The sequence below is a fragment of the Arvicola amphibius genome, chromosome 7, assembly GCF_903992535.2.
Source record: "Arvicola amphibius chromosome 7, mArvAmp1.2, whole genome shotgun sequence".
Lineage (NCBI taxonomy): Eukaryota > Metazoa > Chordata > Mammalia > Rodentia > Cricetidae > Arvicola > Arvicola amphibius.
In genome coordinates, this window is record NC_052053.1 from 60,655,333 (window position 1) to 60,676,925 (window position 21,593).

General features: G+C 43.3%; 1 protein-coding gene across 1 annotated transcript in view; it reads left to right on the forward strand.

The window, feature by feature from the left end:
• Positions 1-21,593, forward strand: part of Dnah11 (dynein axonemal heavy chain 11) — a 317,751-nt gene that overhangs the window by 52,727 nt on the left and 243,431 nt on the right. The window contains exons 21-28 of the mRNA XM_038336393.1: positions 4,664-4,822; positions 5,732-5,815; positions 7,586-7,744; positions 9,740-9,862; positions 10,665-10,787; positions 13,123-13,347; positions 13,717-13,808; positions 14,797-14,923. Coding sequence (XP_038192321.1) covers positions 4,664-4,822; positions 5,732-5,815; positions 7,586-7,744; positions 9,740-9,862; positions 10,665-10,787; positions 13,123-13,347; positions 13,717-13,808; positions 14,797-14,923 — 1,092 coding nt within the window. The remainder of the gene's footprint in view (positions 1-4,663; positions 4,823-5,731; positions 5,816-7,585; positions 7,745-9,739; positions 9,863-10,664; positions 10,788-13,122; positions 13,348-13,716; positions 13,809-14,796; positions 14,924-21,593) is intronic.

Genomic DNA, 21,593 nt, shown 5'->3' on the forward strand with positions numbered 1-21,593 from the left:
GAATCTCACCACTGCCACACAAACTGTAGCTGCTTATAGTTGAATATTTAAAAGTGAGAAGCTCGCCCCATGCCTTTTCAGGATGTGTGGCAGACATTTCAAAAAGGATGGAGCTGGGCTACCTGTTTCTTGAAGTCATTCTCTGTGTTTGCTCGACTTATAAATCTAATATTTCTAGAATCAGATTCAAGCAGAGTCATGCACAGCCTTGTGCCATGGGGAGGACCAGTGACCCAGGCATCTCACCCCATAAATAAAAGCCATTGACCTTCCAGGAACAAGGAGGGTGATGTGATGGTCCATGGTGGGATTCATTCTTTCTTTATTTCATTTATCCCTCCTTCTTTCCTTCCTTTCTGTGATGGGATTCCACAGTAAAATGCTGGGTTCTGTTCAGAAAGATGGGGTGCAGAAAATAGAGAAATTATTCAAGATAAAAGGCCGCTCAATTTGTGGGGCTTGCACACTGTGATGATTCTTCTTGCATAAAAGATGCTGGATACATTACCACAGATGTACAGTCGTACATGGATTGTTCAGTTTCCAGCCACCCAGACTCCGGAAATAATTACACAGAAGCTGTGTCATTACAACACTGCTTGGCCTATTAGCGTATGCATATTTCTAGCTCACTCTTATCTCTTAAATCAAGCCATTTCTATTATTTTATATTTTACCATGAAGCAAGGTTCCAGCTGGTGGATTGCGTCTTTCCCCTCTGGTGACTACCTGGTGTCTCACTGACTCCACCTTCTTTCTCTCAGCATTCAGTTTAGTCCACCCACGCCCCCCATCTAGCTCTACTATCACAGGCCAAGACAGATTCTTTATCCAATAACCAATAAAAGCAACACATATACAGAAGGACTTCCCACATCATGCATGGGTTGCTGTGCTCAGAAAAGTTGGAGAAATCTTTTATCAGCAGGATAGAACATTTGAAAGGATGCCAAAGCCATGCTGCTTTAGCAGCTCTTGAGCATGCCAGCACATCCTGGGAGCTGCAGCTTTGAGATGGGCACTTTTGCTATGGTGGATGTTGTATCGGAGCAGATCTCAGGATAACTGGGATAGGGCAACAGAAGTGCATCCAGGGTGTACAGTGTGCACGGAGAGCCTCTGAGGGTCCCACTGACCCTTGCTAAGCCTCAGAGTAAGGTGAAGAGAGAGGAAAGAGGTCCTCTAGAAATCTATAAATGTGAGCCTGTGTCATAAGCACCTGTGGTTCCCTCTATGCTGCCTTGGGATTAAGGAATTTTCAAGGCCAGGGAATATGAATGGCTGTAAGTAGCTCTTTTTAGAACTCAATAGAAAGAAACTCAAATCCCTGAAAAACAGTCCTGATCTTAATCCATTATCCTGGAGGGAGCAATAGACCAGTCAAGTCAAACCCGAGTGAGCAGTAAGATAGCACAGAGCCATCATGCCTGGAAGCTAGCAGGAATCCAGATGTAGAGTCGTGCACATCTTTAGATGCCAGAAAATGAGGATACTGGAAAAATAGGATCATTGCTCAGTTTTGAGTCTGTCAAATATGATCAGCTGAATTTGGAAAAGTGCCAGTTACTTAAGGAAATGAAAATTACAGTTGCCTAAGACATACAATTCAGCAGATAGGAGAATAAACTATTTACAGTTGGAAAAATGGGGATGTGTGTGTTACACTGGAAGAAATTACTTGGAACACTTCAAATGGGCATGAAGAAATGAGAAACAGGCAAGAGATACAGAGAAAGATACTAGCTAGAATAGTCATAGAATCTGGAAGATGCCGCCAGCGTCCTCTGGTTTCTGTTCTTGCTGAGAGGCCATCTTTCTTGCCTGCCACTTCCAGCAGGAATATATCTCTGGAGCTAGATAAAGCATGGACTGTGGATTCTAGAAGCTGCCTGAAAACCAGTGTGGATAAGTGAAGGTTTGTTTAGATTCATCACAGTGAACCTCAGAATACCAAAAGTGACCAGATAAAGCCAGACATAAAGCTGCTGGAAGTGGCAGGCAGGCAAGAGGACTCTCAGCAAGAACAGAAACCAGAGGGCGTTGGCGGCATCTTCCAAACCCTATGACTCTATTCCAGTAGGACTGAAATGCAGACACACTAAGTTTCATGACATTGGAATGAATTCACTGTGAACAGATCACCAAAGTATCTCCTGCTACCTTTGCCTCCAGAAAAGGTGGCAGCTGCCAGTAGTGGCACATTCCTTTAATCCCAGCTCTCAGGAGCAGCGGCAGGTGGATCTCTGTGAGTGCAAGGTCAACCTGGTATACAGAGTGAGTTCCAGGACAGCCTTCAAAGCTACACAGACAAAACCTGTTTCAAAAAACCAAGAAAGGAAGGAAGGAAGGAAGGAAGGAAGGAAGGAAGGAAGGGAGAGAGAGAGAGACAGAGAGACAGAGAGAGACAGAGACAGAGAGAGAGAGAAGGAAAGAAAGAAAGAAAGAAAGAAAGAAAGAAAGAAAGAAAGAAAGAAAGGAAGGAAGGAAGGAAGGAAGAAAGGAAGAAAGAAAGAAAGAAAGAAAGAAAGAAAGAAAGAAAGAAAGAAAGGAGGAGGGAACAGCCAAGGCAGATGTCATTTTAGGACAGACCCACATGCAGCCAGACCTTGAAAAGAATGATCTGCATGTCAAATGGAATGCTAGCCATTGGCGTTTACAGCGCGAAAAAAGCAGAACTTGTGGCCACAGAACATGTCAACACAGAACTTGAAAGCTTCAGCGTGAAATGCGTACCTTTTCATAAAAACATAATTTCTCAAGATTTTCCCCAGAAATAATAATTCTATATAGTGTTGAATATTATTTATCTTTTATCCTAGTTGTAAAATAATTATCAGGCAAGACTAAGTTAAGGAAGGGTCTGTGGCAGCAGGAGTATGAGGGAAGACGTGGCCATACTGATGCTATTGACTCTTGGCTCACTTCCTCCTATTCATTCAGCCCATAAAATGGTGCCAACCACATTTAGGGTGGGTCTTTCCATCTCTGTTAATCCTCTCTAGCAACTCATGCCTAGAGGTTTGTCTTCTAGGTGATTAAAGATCATGTCAGTTTGACAATATTAACCACACAGTGACATAAGCATTAAAATCAGCCAGTAGGAAGAGAAATAGAAAAAGTTATTTGTACAGCTGTTTTAACAGCTGTTTATAATTCATTTACATTGCATTAGGTATTAAATATAACTTAGAAAGTATTTAAAATACATTCATATGTTCTATACAGAGGCCATGCTATTTTATATAAGGGACTAAGTGTATTTGGGTTTGAGTATCTGGGCAGAATCCTGGAACAGTCTCCTGCAGATATAGGGGGACAAGCATATTAGAACTGGCTAACCCTCATGTTCTGACATTTAAAAATCTCCAAGAGTACATTTTCAAATGCTGTCACTACAGCAAACCCACAGTGGGATGATATATATGTTGAGAAGACGTTTTCATTTGGATCTAGGCCACCGTGTGCACATATTTTAAAACACGTACATGACGCTCATTTTCTTAATGTGAAAAGAAAAGGGAAGAAAACTAAAGGAATTCAGTCGTTGAACCTTGGGAGGAGGATGGAAGGAAATCCAAAGCAGAAGGCAAGTCCGGTTCAGACTGGAGAAAATGATCACTGAGGAGAGGAGAAAGAGCAGGGAGAAACAACAGCGGGACGGTGTGTGTGTGTGTGTGTGTGTGTGTGTGTGTGTGTGTGTGTAAGGTGCTCTCTTTCAGACTTCACTGTGTGAGCACACTGCCCTGTTAATAGAAAGGAAAATTAAGAGATGCTCGTCTAAAGGGGAAAGCAAACTAATCTGCACTGGATGCAAAACATTAGCTTTTCTAGGTGACAGGATAGTAGTGGAGCCTTAGCAAAGGTGACTGTTAGCTGGAATGAACACAGGTATGTGCGGATGAGTTTACTCTGGATGCCCTTGGACATGTGTGGTCTTGAGCATGTTTGTATTGGTAATCATTTATAGGGCCATTTTGCAGTTGGAGTGGTTTTCTTTTTTTCTTCCCTCCCCCTCTCTCCCTTTTCTCCCTTCTCTTCCTTCCTTCCTTCTTTCCTTCATTTCTTGCTTCTCAGGGTCTTCCTCTGTGCCCAGTCTGGTTTATTCTCAGTGATCCCCGTGCCTTGTTTTCCTGCATGCTGGAGGATCACTGAGGCACTACTCAGAGCTAGAATTTGGCTTCTTTCTTTCTTTCTTTCTTTCTTTCTTTCTTTCTTTCTCTCTTCCTCTTCCTCCTCCTCCTCCTCCTCTTCCTCCTCCTCCTCCTCTTCCTCCTCCTCTTCTTCTTCTTTTTCTTCTTCTTCTTCTTCTTCTTCTTCTTCTTCTTCTTCTTCTTCTTCTTCTTCTTCTTCTTCTTCTTCTTCTTCTTCTTCCTCTTCTTCTTCTTCTTCTTCTTCTTCTTCTTCTTTAGTTGTTCTTGTTTTGTTAAACTATTTGATCATTAAAAACTAATTTCTGATCTAGAACATCCCCTGTTCTTGAGCAAAGTTCCAACTGTATGAAGAAAGTAAGAAGTCAACAGCCATCTGCAGCTTACAAATTACACAGCAGGCTTTTTAATTCAATTTCCTTCTGAGAATCACAGTTTGAAGGTGCAGTCACAGAAATAGGGACGGTGTGGCTTCTGTCCCTGGCCTGCAGCTTGCAGGTGTGTTTTCCCCTCAGGCACATCAGGAGCTGGAGACTTTGGAGGAAGAGATGGGGCAGATGCAAGACTGTGCACGGCTCTTCGAGGTGGCTCTTCCAGAGTACAAACAGATGAAGCAGTGCCGCAGAGAGATCCGACTGCTCAAGGGCCTCTGGGATGTCATCGTTTATGTCAGAGTAAGATGGATTTGGGGCACCATGGTTCTCTTTCATAAGAGATTTGAGTGAACATGTAATCTCAGTGTCTATATCAGTTTATCTGGGTTTCATGGTGTTTTAAAGTAAACATACATTAGTTTTTACTCCCTACACCTATTCCCAGCACTAAGGTTCCTGAGATCTCTGTTAATGAAAGATTCTGCCTGAATATAAGTTGTTTTTATTTTAGTTTAGAGTAAAACATTGCTATACGAGCTGACTGCCTCGGATCCCTTGGGGATATTCTATAGAATATGAATAAATATTAAAATGTAAATCTCTGTTGAATAGACAGTTGACTGCACATACAAGCTCACATAGACACCCTGTCTGTATTTTCTGTAAAAATGTATAAACTGAAATGTACTTAAAATATTTAATTTGTATGTGATCAATACTAAAAGGTTATGTATAAAAAGCTCTAGAAAAATATACAACTTGCATAAATTCCTTAAGTCAGTTTAAAACCATGTAAAAATATATTAACAATATGTAAAATATAAATATGATCAAAACTGGTAAATGAGATTTTTGTTACAATAAAGACTTTTGGATGACAGCCTAATTTCCATTGCATTTAGAATTATAGAAGCGTATTTTTCAGTAATATACTTAACAATTGACTTAAACTCTTCAGGATGAAATGATGGTGACTATGTGGATTTATTATTGCTACTAGAAATTAATGCATCATAGTGTTTTAGCCTTAAGCTTCACACGTTCTGACAATTTTATTTTAGTGATGGGGAAGTTTTGACAAGTGCAGTTAATATTTTAAATTGACTTTGCACTGGTAGAGAGAGCCCCGTGTCTCACCAGTTTATATATTTGCTTGTGGAGACTTGCTTCTGCCAAATGTTGACACTTTTATCTCCTGTGCATTTTCAGAGAAGCATTGATAATTGGACAAAAACTCAGTGGAAACAGATCAACGTGGAACAGATGGATGCGGAGCTCAGGAGGTTTGCCAAGGCAAGTCTCATAACTGCTGGGTAGAGCCATTTGTCTTTCTGGGCACCGCCTCCTTCCATCTTCCCTTGCCTAGTAGTATCTGGTGTAAGGGGCTGTGTTTCCTTATTTACTCCGAACAGAATGAGACAAAACAATATTTTTTCCACTCTCACCACGTCGTGCACCTCATCAAGCCTGCCCTTCTGAGAATGTGTTGATGGAAGCATATTAGTGTTTTTGCTTTTACTTAATTTAATTTTGTGTGTATTGGTGCGAGGGTGTCAGATGCCCTGGAACTGAAGTTGTAGACAGTTGTGAGCTGCCGTGTGGGTGCTGGGAACTGAACTCAGATTCTCTGGAAGAGCAGTCCATGCTTTTAACCACTGAGCCATCTTCTCAGCCAGCCCTGGTGTACTACATGAAAGATTAATGAGTGCATGAGAGACAGCCCTGACCATGAGCTTGCCATAGCCTTCCAGAGTAGAGAGGAAGGTGATGAGCACCAGGGCCAAGGGCTACAGCTTAGGAACTGAGCCTCTGGTGTCTTCCCTTAGGAGCCATGAGTATTGTCTGTCTAAAAAAGCACCCATCAGTTTGGTTCTTGGGATTACATCTGTATCTACATGAACTATTACGACCTCTGTAGCACTTGTTACTCCAGCGTGCCCAGAGGGCTCACTGTGCCCAGAACTTCATTACCACAACTAATGCCTTGACTAGTGTCGCATGTGGCCTGAAGAAAATGAACTTCTTTGTAGAGAGCCAAAGGCTACAGCATGGAAAAAAGTCAAAAATGTCAAGTCCTGGGGCTGGAGACATGGCTTAATGGTTAAGAGCACTGGCTGCTCTTTCAGAGGACCTGGGTTCCATTCACAGCACCCACACGGCAACTCACAACTGTGTGTAACTCCAGTTGTAGGGAATCTGACACCCTCACACCAATGCACATAAAATAAAGTAAAAACAGAAAAAAGAAGAAAGAAATGTCAGGCCCTGACAGGCAAGGATGGGCTGGCAGACTCATCTACTTCAGAGGGTTCTAATAGAGAAACCTGGGAAATATTTTAAAAAAGAAAAGGAAAGAAAGAAAAGAAGACACGCGAGAGAGAGAGAGAGAGAGAGAGAGAGAGAGAGAGAGAGAGAGAGAGAGAGAGTCCTTTGATTCCTTCCTACTTCCTGATGTCTTTGGCCCAGGTTGAGTTCTGGGCTCAGCTTGGACTGTCTCTGCCCAGTTTGTTCTTCCACATTGTCCCAGTCTCAAGCCCCTCAAAGCTAATGGGCTGCCGTGCTGCAGCTAATTCTGTGCTCACTCCCCCCATTATTTCTTCTGCCCTTGTTTATTTCATGTCCCAGTTACAACCTCACCCCAACTGCATGTCTTATTTTTAAACGAATCGGCACCATCATTTACCCGGTTTTATTGTGGGTTTTTGTCATTCCCGATTGCTGGCTTTGTTCCTCGAGCCAGGATGAAAGCTGAGAGGAGGCCTTATTTAAAACTTCTTTAACTCAAACAATGAAAACGATATTTGCAAACAACCATTTTAGGTGTTCACCTACAGGTTTAGAACCTCTGGTCCAGAGGAACCAATACTTTCTGCTTCTTTTATTTATTAAACAAAAAATCCAAGAACTCACATAGCCCAAGCTGACCTCATATATGCCTTCACTGTCTTTCTTAATCCATGGATGGAAAAAGGCCCATGTATTCTCCCAAGGGAGATAATCATACATGCAATACATTGTTTTCTATAGGAACCTGGGCATTCCCCTTCCCTTACATTTCTTTAGGAAATCTGGTCACTGGACAAGACCGTCCATGCCTGGGATGCTTATTCTGGCCTGGAGGGCACCGTGAAGGACCTGATGACCTCGCTGAGAGCCATCGCAGAGTTGCAGAGCCCTGCTCTCAGGGACAGGCATTGGCGGCAGCTGATGAAGGCCGTTGGGGTATGTACTGGGGCCATCTTACTGATAGTCTCTACTCCTGACAGAGTGGAGCATGCAGGAAAGCCTCTAGTCTCTACCAGGAGATCAGGTTCCTTGAGGATCAATGACGAGGCACCAGTGAGCCCACTCCTCCTGCCTGTCTGACCTCAGGAAGTCACTTTGTTTCTCCAGTTTGGGTTTATTTTCACTTTTATCCTGAGAAAGATTCTGTCTGCTTTTTAAGCATCATAGTTGCCCTGTAAGGAGCCATCGAGAAGAAATAGGACAACATTTCGCAGCAACCAAAGACGGGCTAGTGATTTTATGTGCCGTGGGAAGGAACGAAAGGTATAGACCTAAATCTATAGAAGAGGAAATTCTGACATTGTGCATTCCTTTTTAAACTTGGTGTGTAAAATGATGTCCTTTTTGGTATCATGTTGCATGACATAAGTGGTTTTCACATGTTCATGCCTCTTGAGGTTCTGGGCTGCCCTCATTGTTTCTGTAGAAAAGCAAATGTGTCTCTTATGCTCTGCTTTTCACCACAAGTGACCCGAACCTTTTGGAAGTGTGTAGGAGAAACCTGGGATGTGTTTTCTCCCGAGGTGAAGCAGGAGCTTTCTTTGTGAAGGAATATTATCATAGTGCAAGGAAAATTGACAGGGCAGGAACTCGCAACAGCCTGGCGGTGTGGCCCTCATCCCAACATGAAGGGATCGTGTAGCTCTGAACTGTTTCTTGCACCATGTGCCTTCATTAGCTATTCTATGAAATAAAAACAATGTTTCTCGTGAAGACCTATTAGATACTATATATGCTCATATGCGAGGTCTAGCCTGTGGTAAGAGGTCTATCAAGTGACCCTGAAGTTATTATGCTCATATTTTCCTTAGTTCTTTTAGACATTGTCTACTTACTCTTTGTTACCAATTGATAAATTCATTCAGAATTTTTATATCTGTATATGTAACTGACTGTGTATCTTGTCTCTCCTATTTCTTCCTATACACCTTTGCCTTGACACAGTGTCTGATTGCTTATGGAATGTGTTTTTATAAGCTAAAAAAATGTTATGTCAGTCAGACAGTAGAGGGAAAAAAGCACATTTTCTAGGCTGGAGTTTAGAGTAGAGGTAGAAAAAATTCTATCTCCTGGGCTGTCTATGTACTGAGTGCACAGAAGACTCACGAAAGTCCCGGTATATCTTCCTGCTCCCATTGGCTGGGGAGTGAAGTCAGAATACAGACAGAATGATCAACTTGCTGACTTTTCCAGGGTCAGACATGGCCAATGACAGTCTCACCTGTGAGGATGCTTGTCAGCCTGAGGCAGTGGCTCGTTGGTCACTCTGAGTGTGTGCAGTGGTGGAAGTCAGACAGGGCAGCAGCGTTCTGAAGGCAGAGAGCTGTTCTCTGAGGACTGTGAGAGAGATGGCTCTTCTGCAGCTCTCATTTGTAAAGGACATGAATTGACTTCAGGATGTAGGAAGAACCAAGTTCTTGTTAAGCAAATCCTGGGTGAGGGGAGTGGGGGGCAAAGGATACTGGAGAGAATAATGTGAATTATTTCACATGATAAACCTGAATAATGGCATGAGTGACGATAATTTCTGGCAAGCCACTAAGATTAAATTAGTGGTAAAACTAGGTCATACCACGAGTGACTGGAAATTATGTTCTGTGAGCAGGACTTCAGGAAGAAAAGACAAATGGGCTGCTGCCTAGTTCCTAGGGTTTCAACTATATTATAATAAATTAACAGTGGGAAAGTGGAAATCTTTTTTTTAAAAAAAATAGTTTTTTTTGGATAATGCAATAGAAACAGTTTGAAAATGGAAGGCTACAAAACAGAAGAAATCATTGTGTGGGAACATGGCAGAGACTTGACTCCGTAGAGTTACTGCAAATGAAGGCTCATGACCTATGAGCTGAAAGGGGGTGACTGTGTTAGCGCACCTTCCAGGACATCATTAAATGTGGAATACAGAGTCTGCCTCCTTTTCTTCCTAATCAGGTCAAATTTTCAATAACTGATTCCACAACATTGGCAGACTTGCTGGCACTGCAGCTGCACAGAGTAGAAGATGATGTGAGAGACATCGTGGACAAGGCCATAAAGGAGCTAGGCACTGAGAAGGTACCATTCAGGGATGTGTCTTCATGATGCTGGGTGAATGGACTCCGCTCTTAGGTGGTAATACCTTTAGGACTGCATCTTCCCTACGATGCACAACATCAGTCGAAGACATAGGACAGGCAACAACAGGAGGGCTGGCCATGTCGAAGGGAGCAGGGGCCAGGACACAGGATCAATCAAAGACATGGGACAGGCAACAATAGGAGAGCTGGCCCTGTTGAAGGGAGCAGGGCCACTTGCATATCTTTTCCTTTGTTGCAAGCCCCACTCTAAGAACTGGACTTTGATGAACTCAATTAGCCTTTCAGAATAATAATGTTTTTATTTCTAGGGTACAGATGGGGAAACTGAAGCATAAAAGGATAATTGGCTTACCCAGGTTTGCTTAGGGGCCTGAGCTCACATTCAGGCCCTCCACCTGTCTCATGCTGGCTAATATATAAATTGGTATGACCTTTAAGTCCCTTCTCACACTTGCATACCTTCAGGGAGGGGATGTGGATCAGATTCAGTAGCACTTTGGTGTTACTATGATGCTTGGTTCTTTGGAGTGCTGACATTCACTCCCCCAATCTTGTCACCATGAATCGTGTAGGAAAAAATGAGGCCAGTCACATTTAATATTATGCATTTTTAAATTATTGATGTGAGTATTAAATATTTATTTGTAATTTACAATTTATTTATAAATATTAACATTGATATTATTGGATTAAACTTTTTTGAATTCTAGATCCTGGGTGACATATTAGTCCTAAATTTGATGTTTATACTTTAATTAATTAATTCTTGTGATTACTAGGTTATTACTGAAGTCAGCCACACCTGGGAGACCCTGGAATTTTCTTATGAAGCCCATCACAGAACAGGTATTCCACTGCTGAAGTCTGATGAACAGCTTTTTGAAACGCTAGAGCACAACCAGGTAAAATGGATGGTTTTATTATAGATTTTTATTTTATTTAGCAATTTTGGATTTTTTTCATAATTCACCTACAAAGTTTGATTCATTTGTTCACTGAGCATTTACTCTTGCTGGGCTCCATGTGTGGGATCATTTGACATTCAAAGGTGTGGACTTGTACTTCAGAAGGGAGATGCACAAAAGAGTTCACTGGGAGACTAACAAGAGACAGACAGACTCCTAGGAGATTAAGGAGAGACAGACTGACCCCTAGGAGAGTAAGGAGAGACAGACAGACTTCTAGGAGATTTAGGAGAGATTGACAGACTCCTGGGGGACTAAAGAGAGATTGTCAAACTCCTACAAGGCTAAGAAGAGACACTAGGAAAGAATGGTTATGCCATGGGAACAATGTTAGTGGTGTTTGCAACATTAGAAAGTCACAACCTCTCAGGGGCCAATGGTTTTGGCTTCCTTGGAATATAATTTTTCATGAATGTTATGAAAAGTAAATCTGGAGACATGGATGTGAGAATAACATACATGACCCTGAATTATAAAGATAAAGTAATAAGCATCTCTTTAGACCTCTTCAAGAAGAAAGGTAGATGAGAGCATTTGAGAAGGCAATAACTGTCTCGTGATCAGATGTAAACCTAGAGCATACTGACACTAAGATTCTGGGCCGATTAAGTGTGACAGTCAATTATATAAAGGCAGAAATCAGCCCAGAGCCCAGACTCTGTGCAGCATGAGGGTTGGAGGCCGTTGTCAGCATCCAGAGAGATGGAGAGAGAGAAAGGACATAAGGTCCAGAGCCTTGAGGATGGCCACCTGTGCATAACAACAGACTGGGTGGGAAAGGGCAAGAGCCTGTGGGCAGGGAAATAATGGAGCAGGATATTGCACAGAAACCAAGGGGTTTGCCCCAAAAAGGAATCGTATATGTTAAATACTTAGAGTGAACAAGAGCAGGAGGTCAGTTTAGAAATTCCCATGTGAGTACGGTGAGAAGTGACCATCAGGCTGCTGCGTGTGGCAGCAGTCTTGGTGACAGTGTTGCTGTAGATCATAGCCCTCGGCTGAAAACGGGAAGAGGAAGCTTGAGGGAGAGTTTGCTTTTTGAAATCTTGATGCCTTCAAATGTACACATGCACACGGGGACACACACACACACGGACACACACACATACACACGGACACACACACACACGGACACACACACACACGGACACACACATATACATGGACAAACACACAGACACACAGACACACATACACATGGACACACACACAGACACACACACATACATGGATACACACATACAGACACACACGCATACACAAACACACACATACACATGGACACACACAGACACACAGATACACTCACACACACACACACACACACACGGACACACACCCTTGAGAAACTGAGCAGGCAATGCCTAGGGGCTTAGTGAAGAGAGAGTGTGTTAATTCTTAAAGCTGCCCCATTACCCATTAGGTGGTGTTTATCATTTTTGAGGAAGAGTTTTTCGCTGGGACATGGGACTAGTTGATCGGATGGTACTGGTTGCCTGTTGAGCCCCAGGAATCTGCCTGTCTCTATCTGCCTATCCCAATACTGGGATATTACAAGTACATGCCACCATACTTAGCTTTTGTTTTTGTCTTTTACATGGGTGCTGGGGATGTGAACTCAGGTCCTCGTGCTTCCATAGTGAACACTTTATGAACCAAGCCATGGCCCCAGCCCCCAACAGTGCATGTCCTTCTTATAGAAGACATGTTAAATACAGGTGCTTCTTCTTACCTCATTTCTTTGGTTGGATACATCAGCGTGCTATGAGTTCTTTGCTCCATTTTGCAAAAGCTTTGATAGCACCTGTCTGGGTTCCACACAAGGTGCAAAACCACGGCAGATGTTGTAAGAGGAGCAGCGGCATCCCGCCGCCTGGCTCCTGGCCGCCCTGCTAGCTTAACCCCCAAAATAATTACAAAGGAACTGTATTCATTTAAACACTGCCTGGCCCATTAGTTCTAGCCTCTTATTGGCTAACTCTCACATCTTGATTCAACCCATTTCTATTAAATCTGTTTATAACCACGAGCTCGTGGCTTACCGGGAAAGATTCAGCATGTCTGACCTGGCTGCTTCATGGTGGGCAGCTCTCTCCGTCTCTGCTTTCTTCCTCCCAGAATTCTGTTCTGTCTTCCCCACTTATCTGAGTTCGCTTTATCAAGTAGGCCAAGACAGTTTTCTTTATTCAACCAATGAAAGCAACACATCGTATATCCTGTGGCCCTCACAGCCCAGTAGTTAGTGACTGACCCGTGCCTGCTGGCCTTTTAGGTGCAGTTGCAGACTCTTCTGCAAAGTAAGTATGTGGAGTACTTCATCAACCAAGTCCTAAGCTGGCAGAACAAGTTAAATGTAGCGGACACGGTCATCTTTGCCTGGATGGAAGTCCAGCGAACCTGGTCTCATTTGGAAAGCATCTTTGTTTGCTCAGAAGATATTCGAACCCAGCTTGTGGAAGATTCCAGAAGATTTGATGTAGTGGATGCTGAATTTAAGGTCAGTCAGAAATAGTCCCGTTCTGTTCTAGAAAATTTTTCTTGTAGAAACTTTTCATGTAGAAACCCATGATGCATGATGTTTATAGAACGCAATTTGTGCAGAGGAATTGGAAACCTGAAAGAATGATTTTACAAATCTTGAGTTGCCATATCAGCTATTCAAGGCTGTCACTGCGCCATGACAAGTGTTTCGGAAACAGAGAGGTACGACTGTTCAATGAAACTTTGTTAACGAACACTGTTCCTACAGGAGCAAACACAGGGCCGGGAATTCCTACAGTCTCCTGAGCACCATCCACTCAGCTGCCTGCTCTTAGTGGAAAGAAAATGGCTGACATTCTAAAATCTATGTTCTACTTCTATACAGGAGTTAATGTTCGAGACAGCCAAAATAAGAAATATCTTAGAATCAACATGCAGACCCCACCTCTATGAGAAGCTGAAAGATTTTCAGCACAGGTAAGAAAAGGACAAAGTCTGTTCCTTCACATCCTAACAATGTCTAACATCACGTGACTGAAACCACGCTTTCTCTACCTGCCCTGTATGTCGTAGGTGAGATTCCTGATAACTGATCAGTTCTTTCTTATATTTTTTTGGTATGCTATCTTATTGAACACCTACGGTGTACCCAAACCATGGACAGCACTCACGCATAGTTCTTTAGTCTGCCTGTTTGTCTGTTCTCATTCGTTCCCCACCTTTCTCCCAGTGCTCCCCCTCTTTGGTCATTTTTGTTGTTGTTTTGTTTCCAGATTGTTGTTGAACTCATGGGAAGCCTCCTGCCTCAGCTTTCCAAGTGCTGCATTAGAGATGCGAGTCCTCCCCGTTTTATTTTTTCTCTCTACATTATATCACCTTACAGAATATGTCAGTGCTTTCAGAATCCTTTCCCAAGTGCCATTTGTGAAGTCACATTCACATAAAATCCACAACTGCATCCACAAGAACATCCTGGCTTTCAGTTTAAAATGTGAATCCACCATTCAGATGAGATGCTTACTGAAGAGTTGTAGTTACTTGTACCTAATCAACAGCTAGGACTTTGGGTAATGAAGTGTGAGCAGTCCTGCGTCTAGGATTCCCCTGGATGCTAAAGAAGGTCGAAGGCACTGTGTTTGCAGATAGCCAATGGGAAACAGGCTCTGCCCCAATTACAGCTTCCTACTGCAATTTGTGCTTTGGCTCAGCAATGCCAAACCTGGTCTACATCATGAGAAGCCGAGAGTGGCCTATCATGCTGTGTGAGTATGTATGTGTGTAAATGTACCTCCCACTCCCTTGCCTGGTTGTATTCTGTTTGTAAGAGGATGTCAAAGCAGGAGGGGTAGCTGTGAAATGGTGAACTTCCTGGTTGAATGGAGTCATGCAATTTGCAGGTTTGTTCTGCTGAAGTGTTAATGCAGGAAACATGGAGCATACTTTAGATGGGTTTTCATTCTTGCAGGCTTTCACTTTGTGAAAAGGCCCTGGCTGAGTACCTGGAAACCAAGCGGGTCACTTTTCCTCGCTTCTACTTCATCTCCTCAACTGACTTGCTAGACATTCTCTCCAAGGGAACCCAGCCAAAGCAGGTAATGGGTTTGGAAGTCCTGTGCTCTGCTGATTAGTTAAGGAATGTCCCAGTTTCTCCTCATTATCAGATGCCATCTGTCACATCGCATGTGCCAAGAACTAGAAAATCTGCATTTGATTTTCTTAATGTGGCAGCAGAAGGAAATGAGAGAGGTCGAGCTAGAGAAGTTAGAGCAACTTCCCAGGTGCTCAGCAAAGGGTGGGATGAGTCATAAATGTCTAGCATCCTGGAACAGGAAGAACTTACCCATGACTTCCCAGGACTGAATACCAGGGATGGAGGCCCAAGCGCCCAACTGGCAGCTTTCCTGGGGAAAGTGGGTCACTGGGGCTGAGGTCATGTGACTTCTGGAGAAGCTGTCATCGTTATTACGTTGGACTTCTTGAAGGGGGAGGTATATCATTTCGGCCTTGTCCTCTCCCCTCTGGCTTCCCTCATCTGTGTAAAAGTGGCTTGCCATGGATTCCCTAGTCCTCATATCAACAGTGACAGCAAAGGAACGTTGACATTATCTTCTGTAATCTGAGAGCTCAGAGCAGGAACAAACTGCCCCTTCTGAAACTCTCCTTCCTGTAAGCATATAAAGGCTGTCATTATCCCGTAGACTCACTGGCTCCACTGATTCTTATAGTTGTAAAAGTGCTGGACCGATGTTGTCAGTCTCTAGACTGGTTTGGGTTTTAGCACTGTACATTTTTATACGCCTCAGAAAAACACACTCTCTCTAGATATTGTCATGAGTTCGCTTTGAAGCCCGCAGGTCTTTGCAACACAGCTGGATGCATTCTGCTGCTGCCTAGATACATTACTTGTAGTGACTATTTTTCCTTGGTTATTATTTAACTTGGGATGAGGATTGAATTACACAGCTATTCTCTTTGCTTAATACAAGTGGGATCCTTTTACAGATATGAGAGTAGTTAAGTCAACATGGACAGCACTTCCAGGGGCCACTCAGGTACTGCTGTGTTTTCATGCTGGCCTCTGGTGGCTCTGCAGAGACAATCTCTCTGGTTGGGCTGCACTCATGGTCTGCATATATATGCAGCACACAATCAGCTGCTTAAAAAGCTCATCCGATGTCATGATAATCCCCATGCTTACACACTAATAGTCCCCAGGGTGTCCTCGAGACTGCTGGGAGCAGATTCATGGAGAGGGCTGTCATAAGCTATTTTATTAATCTTTCAAGTCCCAAAGACCTTACAAGTTCAAGTACTTATAATGCAAGCTCAATTTTCTATATAGAAAGTAAGAAAGACAAAAAAGTCTAAAATAGGATCACATTGTCCTTCTAAGCATAGCCTCTCAAACACAGTAAATGCTTTGTCCCTGATTCATCAAGCACTGTTCATTCTGTAGAATAATAAGCATGAGATACTAATATTTTTCTGTAATTTTTAACTCCAAGTGTGCCCTGTTGAATGTCTTTATATTAATAGCAGCCCCTTTTGTAATGCCTTGGGCAGGAATCATTAGTCTTGGTCTGTTTTCCTCAGTAAAACTGAATGAGTATGTGTAAAACAACTGGTCAAGATCAAGTTGGTGCCCTCGTTCATCTCCATGTGGAGGCCAGGTTTTCAACACAATACTTGGGGCTTGGTAGCTGTGTTCGGTCCAGTCCCTTCTCTGGCCACTTAAAATAACGACAAGTTTAGGGAGATGATTTATGGTACAGAGGGCTGAACTAAGGGCCATCCACATGCTAGACACTCGCTCTATTTCAGCCCTCTGCTGCCATTTCTCAACTGTGCATGATTCTCTGGCAGTGGTCAGGAGCCATCCGCTGCGTGTTGTGAGACATGCTTGCAAGTTTTCATGGGGAATCAAGTACCCCACCCATGGCCGACATTTCACCTCTACTATAGCTCCCATAACCCATGGCAGGCATTTCACCCTACTGCAGCTCCCATAGCTCTTTTTAAAAGTTTATGTGCATGCATGTGTTCCTGTGTAGATTTCTGTGCAGCACGTGTGTGCAGGTATCCATGGAGGTCAGCAGGCAGCAGATCCCCTGGAGCTGGAGTCACAGTCAGTTGTGAGCCACAGGGGTGCTGGGAACTGAACGTGGGTCCTGTGCAAAGGCAGCAGGTCTTTGTAATTTCTGAGCCATCTTTCCAGCTCACCTTCTGTAGTTCTTGCTTTTGGCAGCGTAACCAACCATCTGGTTTCATCTCTTTCTTTTTTTTTTCTTTTAAGAGATGTCAGAGCAAGGGACGTGCAGGAGACTCACCCTTGGGTACCAGCTCCTCTTGTTTATCCTTAGAGTGGAAATTAGGCATTTCGCGGGCAAGCACTGAAGGAATGCCTTGGCCTCCTGCCCTGGGCAGCTTCCTCACACCTGAGGGGAAGCACCTCCATCCTTGGACACTGATGGAAGAGCACATAGTGTTGGATGGGGATGGTGTTGAGATGCGTTTAACAACACGGAAGGGATTTCCACCATAACTCATGCTACTTTCTCCATGCGTTTTTGTCCTCAGCTGAAGTCCTAGGCTCTACACGAGGGGACAATCATTCAGTATATTCTTTTATCTTAATTAACTTGGGGGGAGAGTGCCAACTTTGGGTGTCTTTCCCCAAGCACCTTTTACTCTAGCTTTTGATAGCATCTCACTGGCCTGGAGCTCATTGATTAGGACAAGCTGGCTGGCCAGCTAACACCGAGTGCTGGGCTTAAGAACGTGCTCGGTTCCTTTATATTTGGTCTGGCTATGAGCTTGCAAGGCGAGCAGTGCAGTCACTGGACTGTCTCCCCAGCCCAACATTCTCGCCAGCTTTCTTTCTAATCATTAAAAAAAAAGCTGAGGGTTGGAGCATAGTGCAATGGTGTCCAGTATAGTGGTGTCTCACAGCCCTTTTGGTGAAAGCAAGCAACAATGAGGGAGGCAAAAGTGGTCCAGGTCCCATGGTTGTAGGGGGAGAAATGGTTTACACTTGTCTTAACATATACAGTTGGAAAAGATTAGATTTCTGGTTGAGTTGGCAATTTTGTAGAGAGTTACTTGATTTCAAAGTACATGAAATATAATTTTTAAATCACTTAAAATATTTTTGTTATTTGAAAACTATTCAATGCACTTTCTTGAGAATTTTATACATATATAAGACATTGTTTGCATGTGTACAATACAGTGCTTTGATCTAATCTGGGCTCCATTCTTTCCCCTCCAGGTCCTTCCCTGCCCTCCATTTTTCTTTCTTCTGTGCTCTGTATCTCTCTGTGTCTCTGACTTCTGAGCGTGCATGGATGTAGAACCACGCACTGTTCCCAGGGTGATCTTTCGGGAGTCTATCCCTGAAGGGAACAAATTCTCCTTTCCCAGCAGCCGTTAGTGAGCAGCAGGTTTTCATCTGGGGGAGGGATTCATGAGCCCCTCCCATGTCCATGTTGAGACTCTGGCTGGCTTGATCTCATGCAGACATAGTATTGTGAGGTCATGTATGCAATGGCCCCCTCATGTCAGCAAATAGTGGTTATTGCCAATGTCCACAACTTCTTTCTCTTACAATCTTTGTGCCCCCATCTTCCACAACCATCGTTGAGCCTTGGATACAGGGCATGTGAAAAACCCTTTGTATGTTACTTCAACTTTGAATAATTCAACTCCTATAACATGTTATCACACAGTTAATAACATTATGTTATCAGAAAGTAGTAGCCAGCCTCGGTGACACAAACAGCAACTCTCCAGTAACTCTCGAATAAGGTCCTTAGAGTCATTCGTGTTATCTGGAGTCATACCGGAGTTTACTTCATTCTCTGAGAGGTATATCTCTGCATGGTCACTATGAATTCCAAATCCTGGGTCATCAGCTGTAAAACTGTCAGAGTCTTATGCATTTGCACAGTACAGCCTGGCTGTTTCCTCTTATTCCATTTGTTTTTTGTTTTTGTTTTTTTGTTTATTTTATTTTATTTTTTTTCAGTTTTTTTCCTCATTTTTTTATTAAAAATTTCCATCTCCTCCCCTCCTCTTTCCCCTTCCCTCCCGTCCCTTCCACCCATACCCCCACTCCCACCCTCTCCAGGCCAAAGAGCCATCAGGGTTCCCTTCACTATGTTAAGTCCAAGGTCCTCCCAACTACCCCTAAGTTCAGGAAGGTGAGCAACCAAACTGATAAGGCTCACAGTGAGCCCGTCCATGCCATAGAGTCCAAGCCCATCACCATTGTCCTTGGTTTCTCAGTCCTCCTCCACCGTCAGCCACATTCAGAGAGTCCGGTTTGGTCGCATGTTCCATCAGTCCCATTCCAACTGGACTTGGTGATCTCCCTTTAGTTCTGTCCCACCGTCTCAGTGGGTGAAAGCACCCCTCACGGTCCTGACTTCCTTGCTCATGATTAAGGGAGTCATTCTAGGGTTGGCAGAGACTTGACTGTAGAGGGGTTCCCAGGTGTCCAGGAAGATGTCCCCAGCTAGTTACTTGGACAGCTGAGGAGAGGGAGCCAGAAATGTCCAGATCCTATTGCCATACTCATAAATATCTTACATATCACCATAGAACCTTCACCTGGCGGTGGATGGAGATAAAGACAAAGCCCCACATTGGAGCACCAGACTGAGTTCCCAAGGTCCTGATGAGGTACAAAATAGGGAGACCATGAGCAAGGAACTCTTATTCCATTTGTAATTGTCAGAATCAGCTTCTGACCACCAGGCAGAGCGTGTCCATCTCTGCCCATTGTGCTGAGATTCTGAAATGTGCTCCCGGTGGTGCTTCCAAGATAGCACGATATGGTAGCTTTAGTAACAATGTAACGAGCCTATGAAAGGCATGAGATGGCAGCTTTAGTAACAATGTAATGAGCCTATCAAAGGCATGAGATGGTAGAATTAGTAACAATGTAACGAGCAGATAACTCATCTCGACATTTCCTGAATGAATGGCTTGAGTTATTCACCCACCCCACCCCTAAAACTTAATTTAGTAGTGTTAGTCTAAGAGAGTGCCTGATGTTCATTGTCAAATTTGTTCAGCCTGAACTTTCCAAGCAGGGTGGTCTGACGTGGAAGTCACTTCCATTCTGTGAACTGAGGTACCTGATTTAGAACAATGGGGTTGAGATGTCACCGAGGATGCCGTTTGGCATGTCTTGGATGTCTGCAACCAACATTAGCAATCACCAAACTAGGTTTGGTTCAGGATTTGAAGATGGAATTCTTTTTAAATTAAGCCTGACCTCTTCAGTGCATACACTATCTGAAGGATGATAGACAGCACATCTGTTCGCTGCTGCAAAGGCAAAGCTTGTCTCATACCTGCAGCATTTATGGGCCCCATGCAGTAGTTATGCATGAGAGCTATGGTTCCTTACATAGTTCGCTGGCAATGATCTTATTTTTTTATCCTTTAAAAACATATCCACTCTCTGTGTGTGTTTAACTAAACTAGTGTAGTTAAGTTAAATGTAAATGTACCCAAATGCCCTTACATGCCATTCTAATTGTGACTATACATTAGGGTAACTGATAACTCTAATAGGATATTTTTTTCCAGTTTTATGCATTAAGTTTTATTCTCATCTGATGTTAAAATGATGTGTTGGATATGCCAGATTAAATACATTAAAGCAAATTTCACTTGTGAAAACACTTGTTTAATATGCATGCCAAAAAGTTGCAGTGCTGGGAATTGAGTTCACAAGACATTCTCTGAAGTGACAAGATAAACAGTACGCATGCTCAGGGAATGCCCTTACACAAGAGCACTGGGCTACACGACAGGAAATGGCTAAGCTTGTCTCTGAAGAACTCTTCTGTACTGAAGTAGGAAGATAGACGTCATGCACCAGATGGTTCTTACACACTGGCAGGATTGGCACAGTAAGGAACTGTAACTTATAATGTGCAAGAAACAGGCGTGTGAGCCCCATGGTTGCTGCCTTGGGCTCCAGTCTTCAGAAGAGGACGCTACAGGGGAAATCTAGCCACAGTGCACCTGTGCAGAATGAGAAAGGGGAGAACACAGAGGAGCAGGTGAGGTCCCTTTGAGTAAGTTAGGGGTATTGCGATTGGTGAATATGCGTGAGGGAACTCCCACCCTGAGAGGCTTAGAGGTGATAGCTCCAATGTTCTCACGGGGCTGGAAGGGCGCTTGTTTCCACAGTGAGGGGAAACCCTTACGGTTTATTGGTAGAATACCAGGAAGGCCTTGCTGTGTAGTCAGGAATAATCAGATGTGGGTTGCATGTTACTCTAATCCTCCCAATCTTCTTTCTCCTCACTAAATCTTCCTGTCAAGGTCAAAAGGATCAAACCTTCCAAGAAATTTTACTAAATTATGGTTCAGAATATATAGGTGAGAATATTATTTTTACCATTCCTGGCATCTCATCAAAGACTCCTGGGAGTACAAGTAAACCAAGACTGTCCAGTCCATAATAGAAGAGACAAATAAATAAATAAAAACTGACCTCCAAAGGACTGGTGTTAGAACCGACAGAGTGTCCATCGTCGTGTCTAGTCCATGTGTTCAGACATCAAGGAGAGATACAAAAATCCTAAGAGAGTTCCATATATGTACTTTAACTGTCTAGAGTGGGGGAAGGAGAAGAGAGAAACATATTTGAAAAACTTTCCAGATTGGTGGAAAGTGGATTTAAGAGACTCGGGAACACTGAATGGCCCATGGCTGTAAGCAGGAGTTGAAGCAGAAGAGTACCAG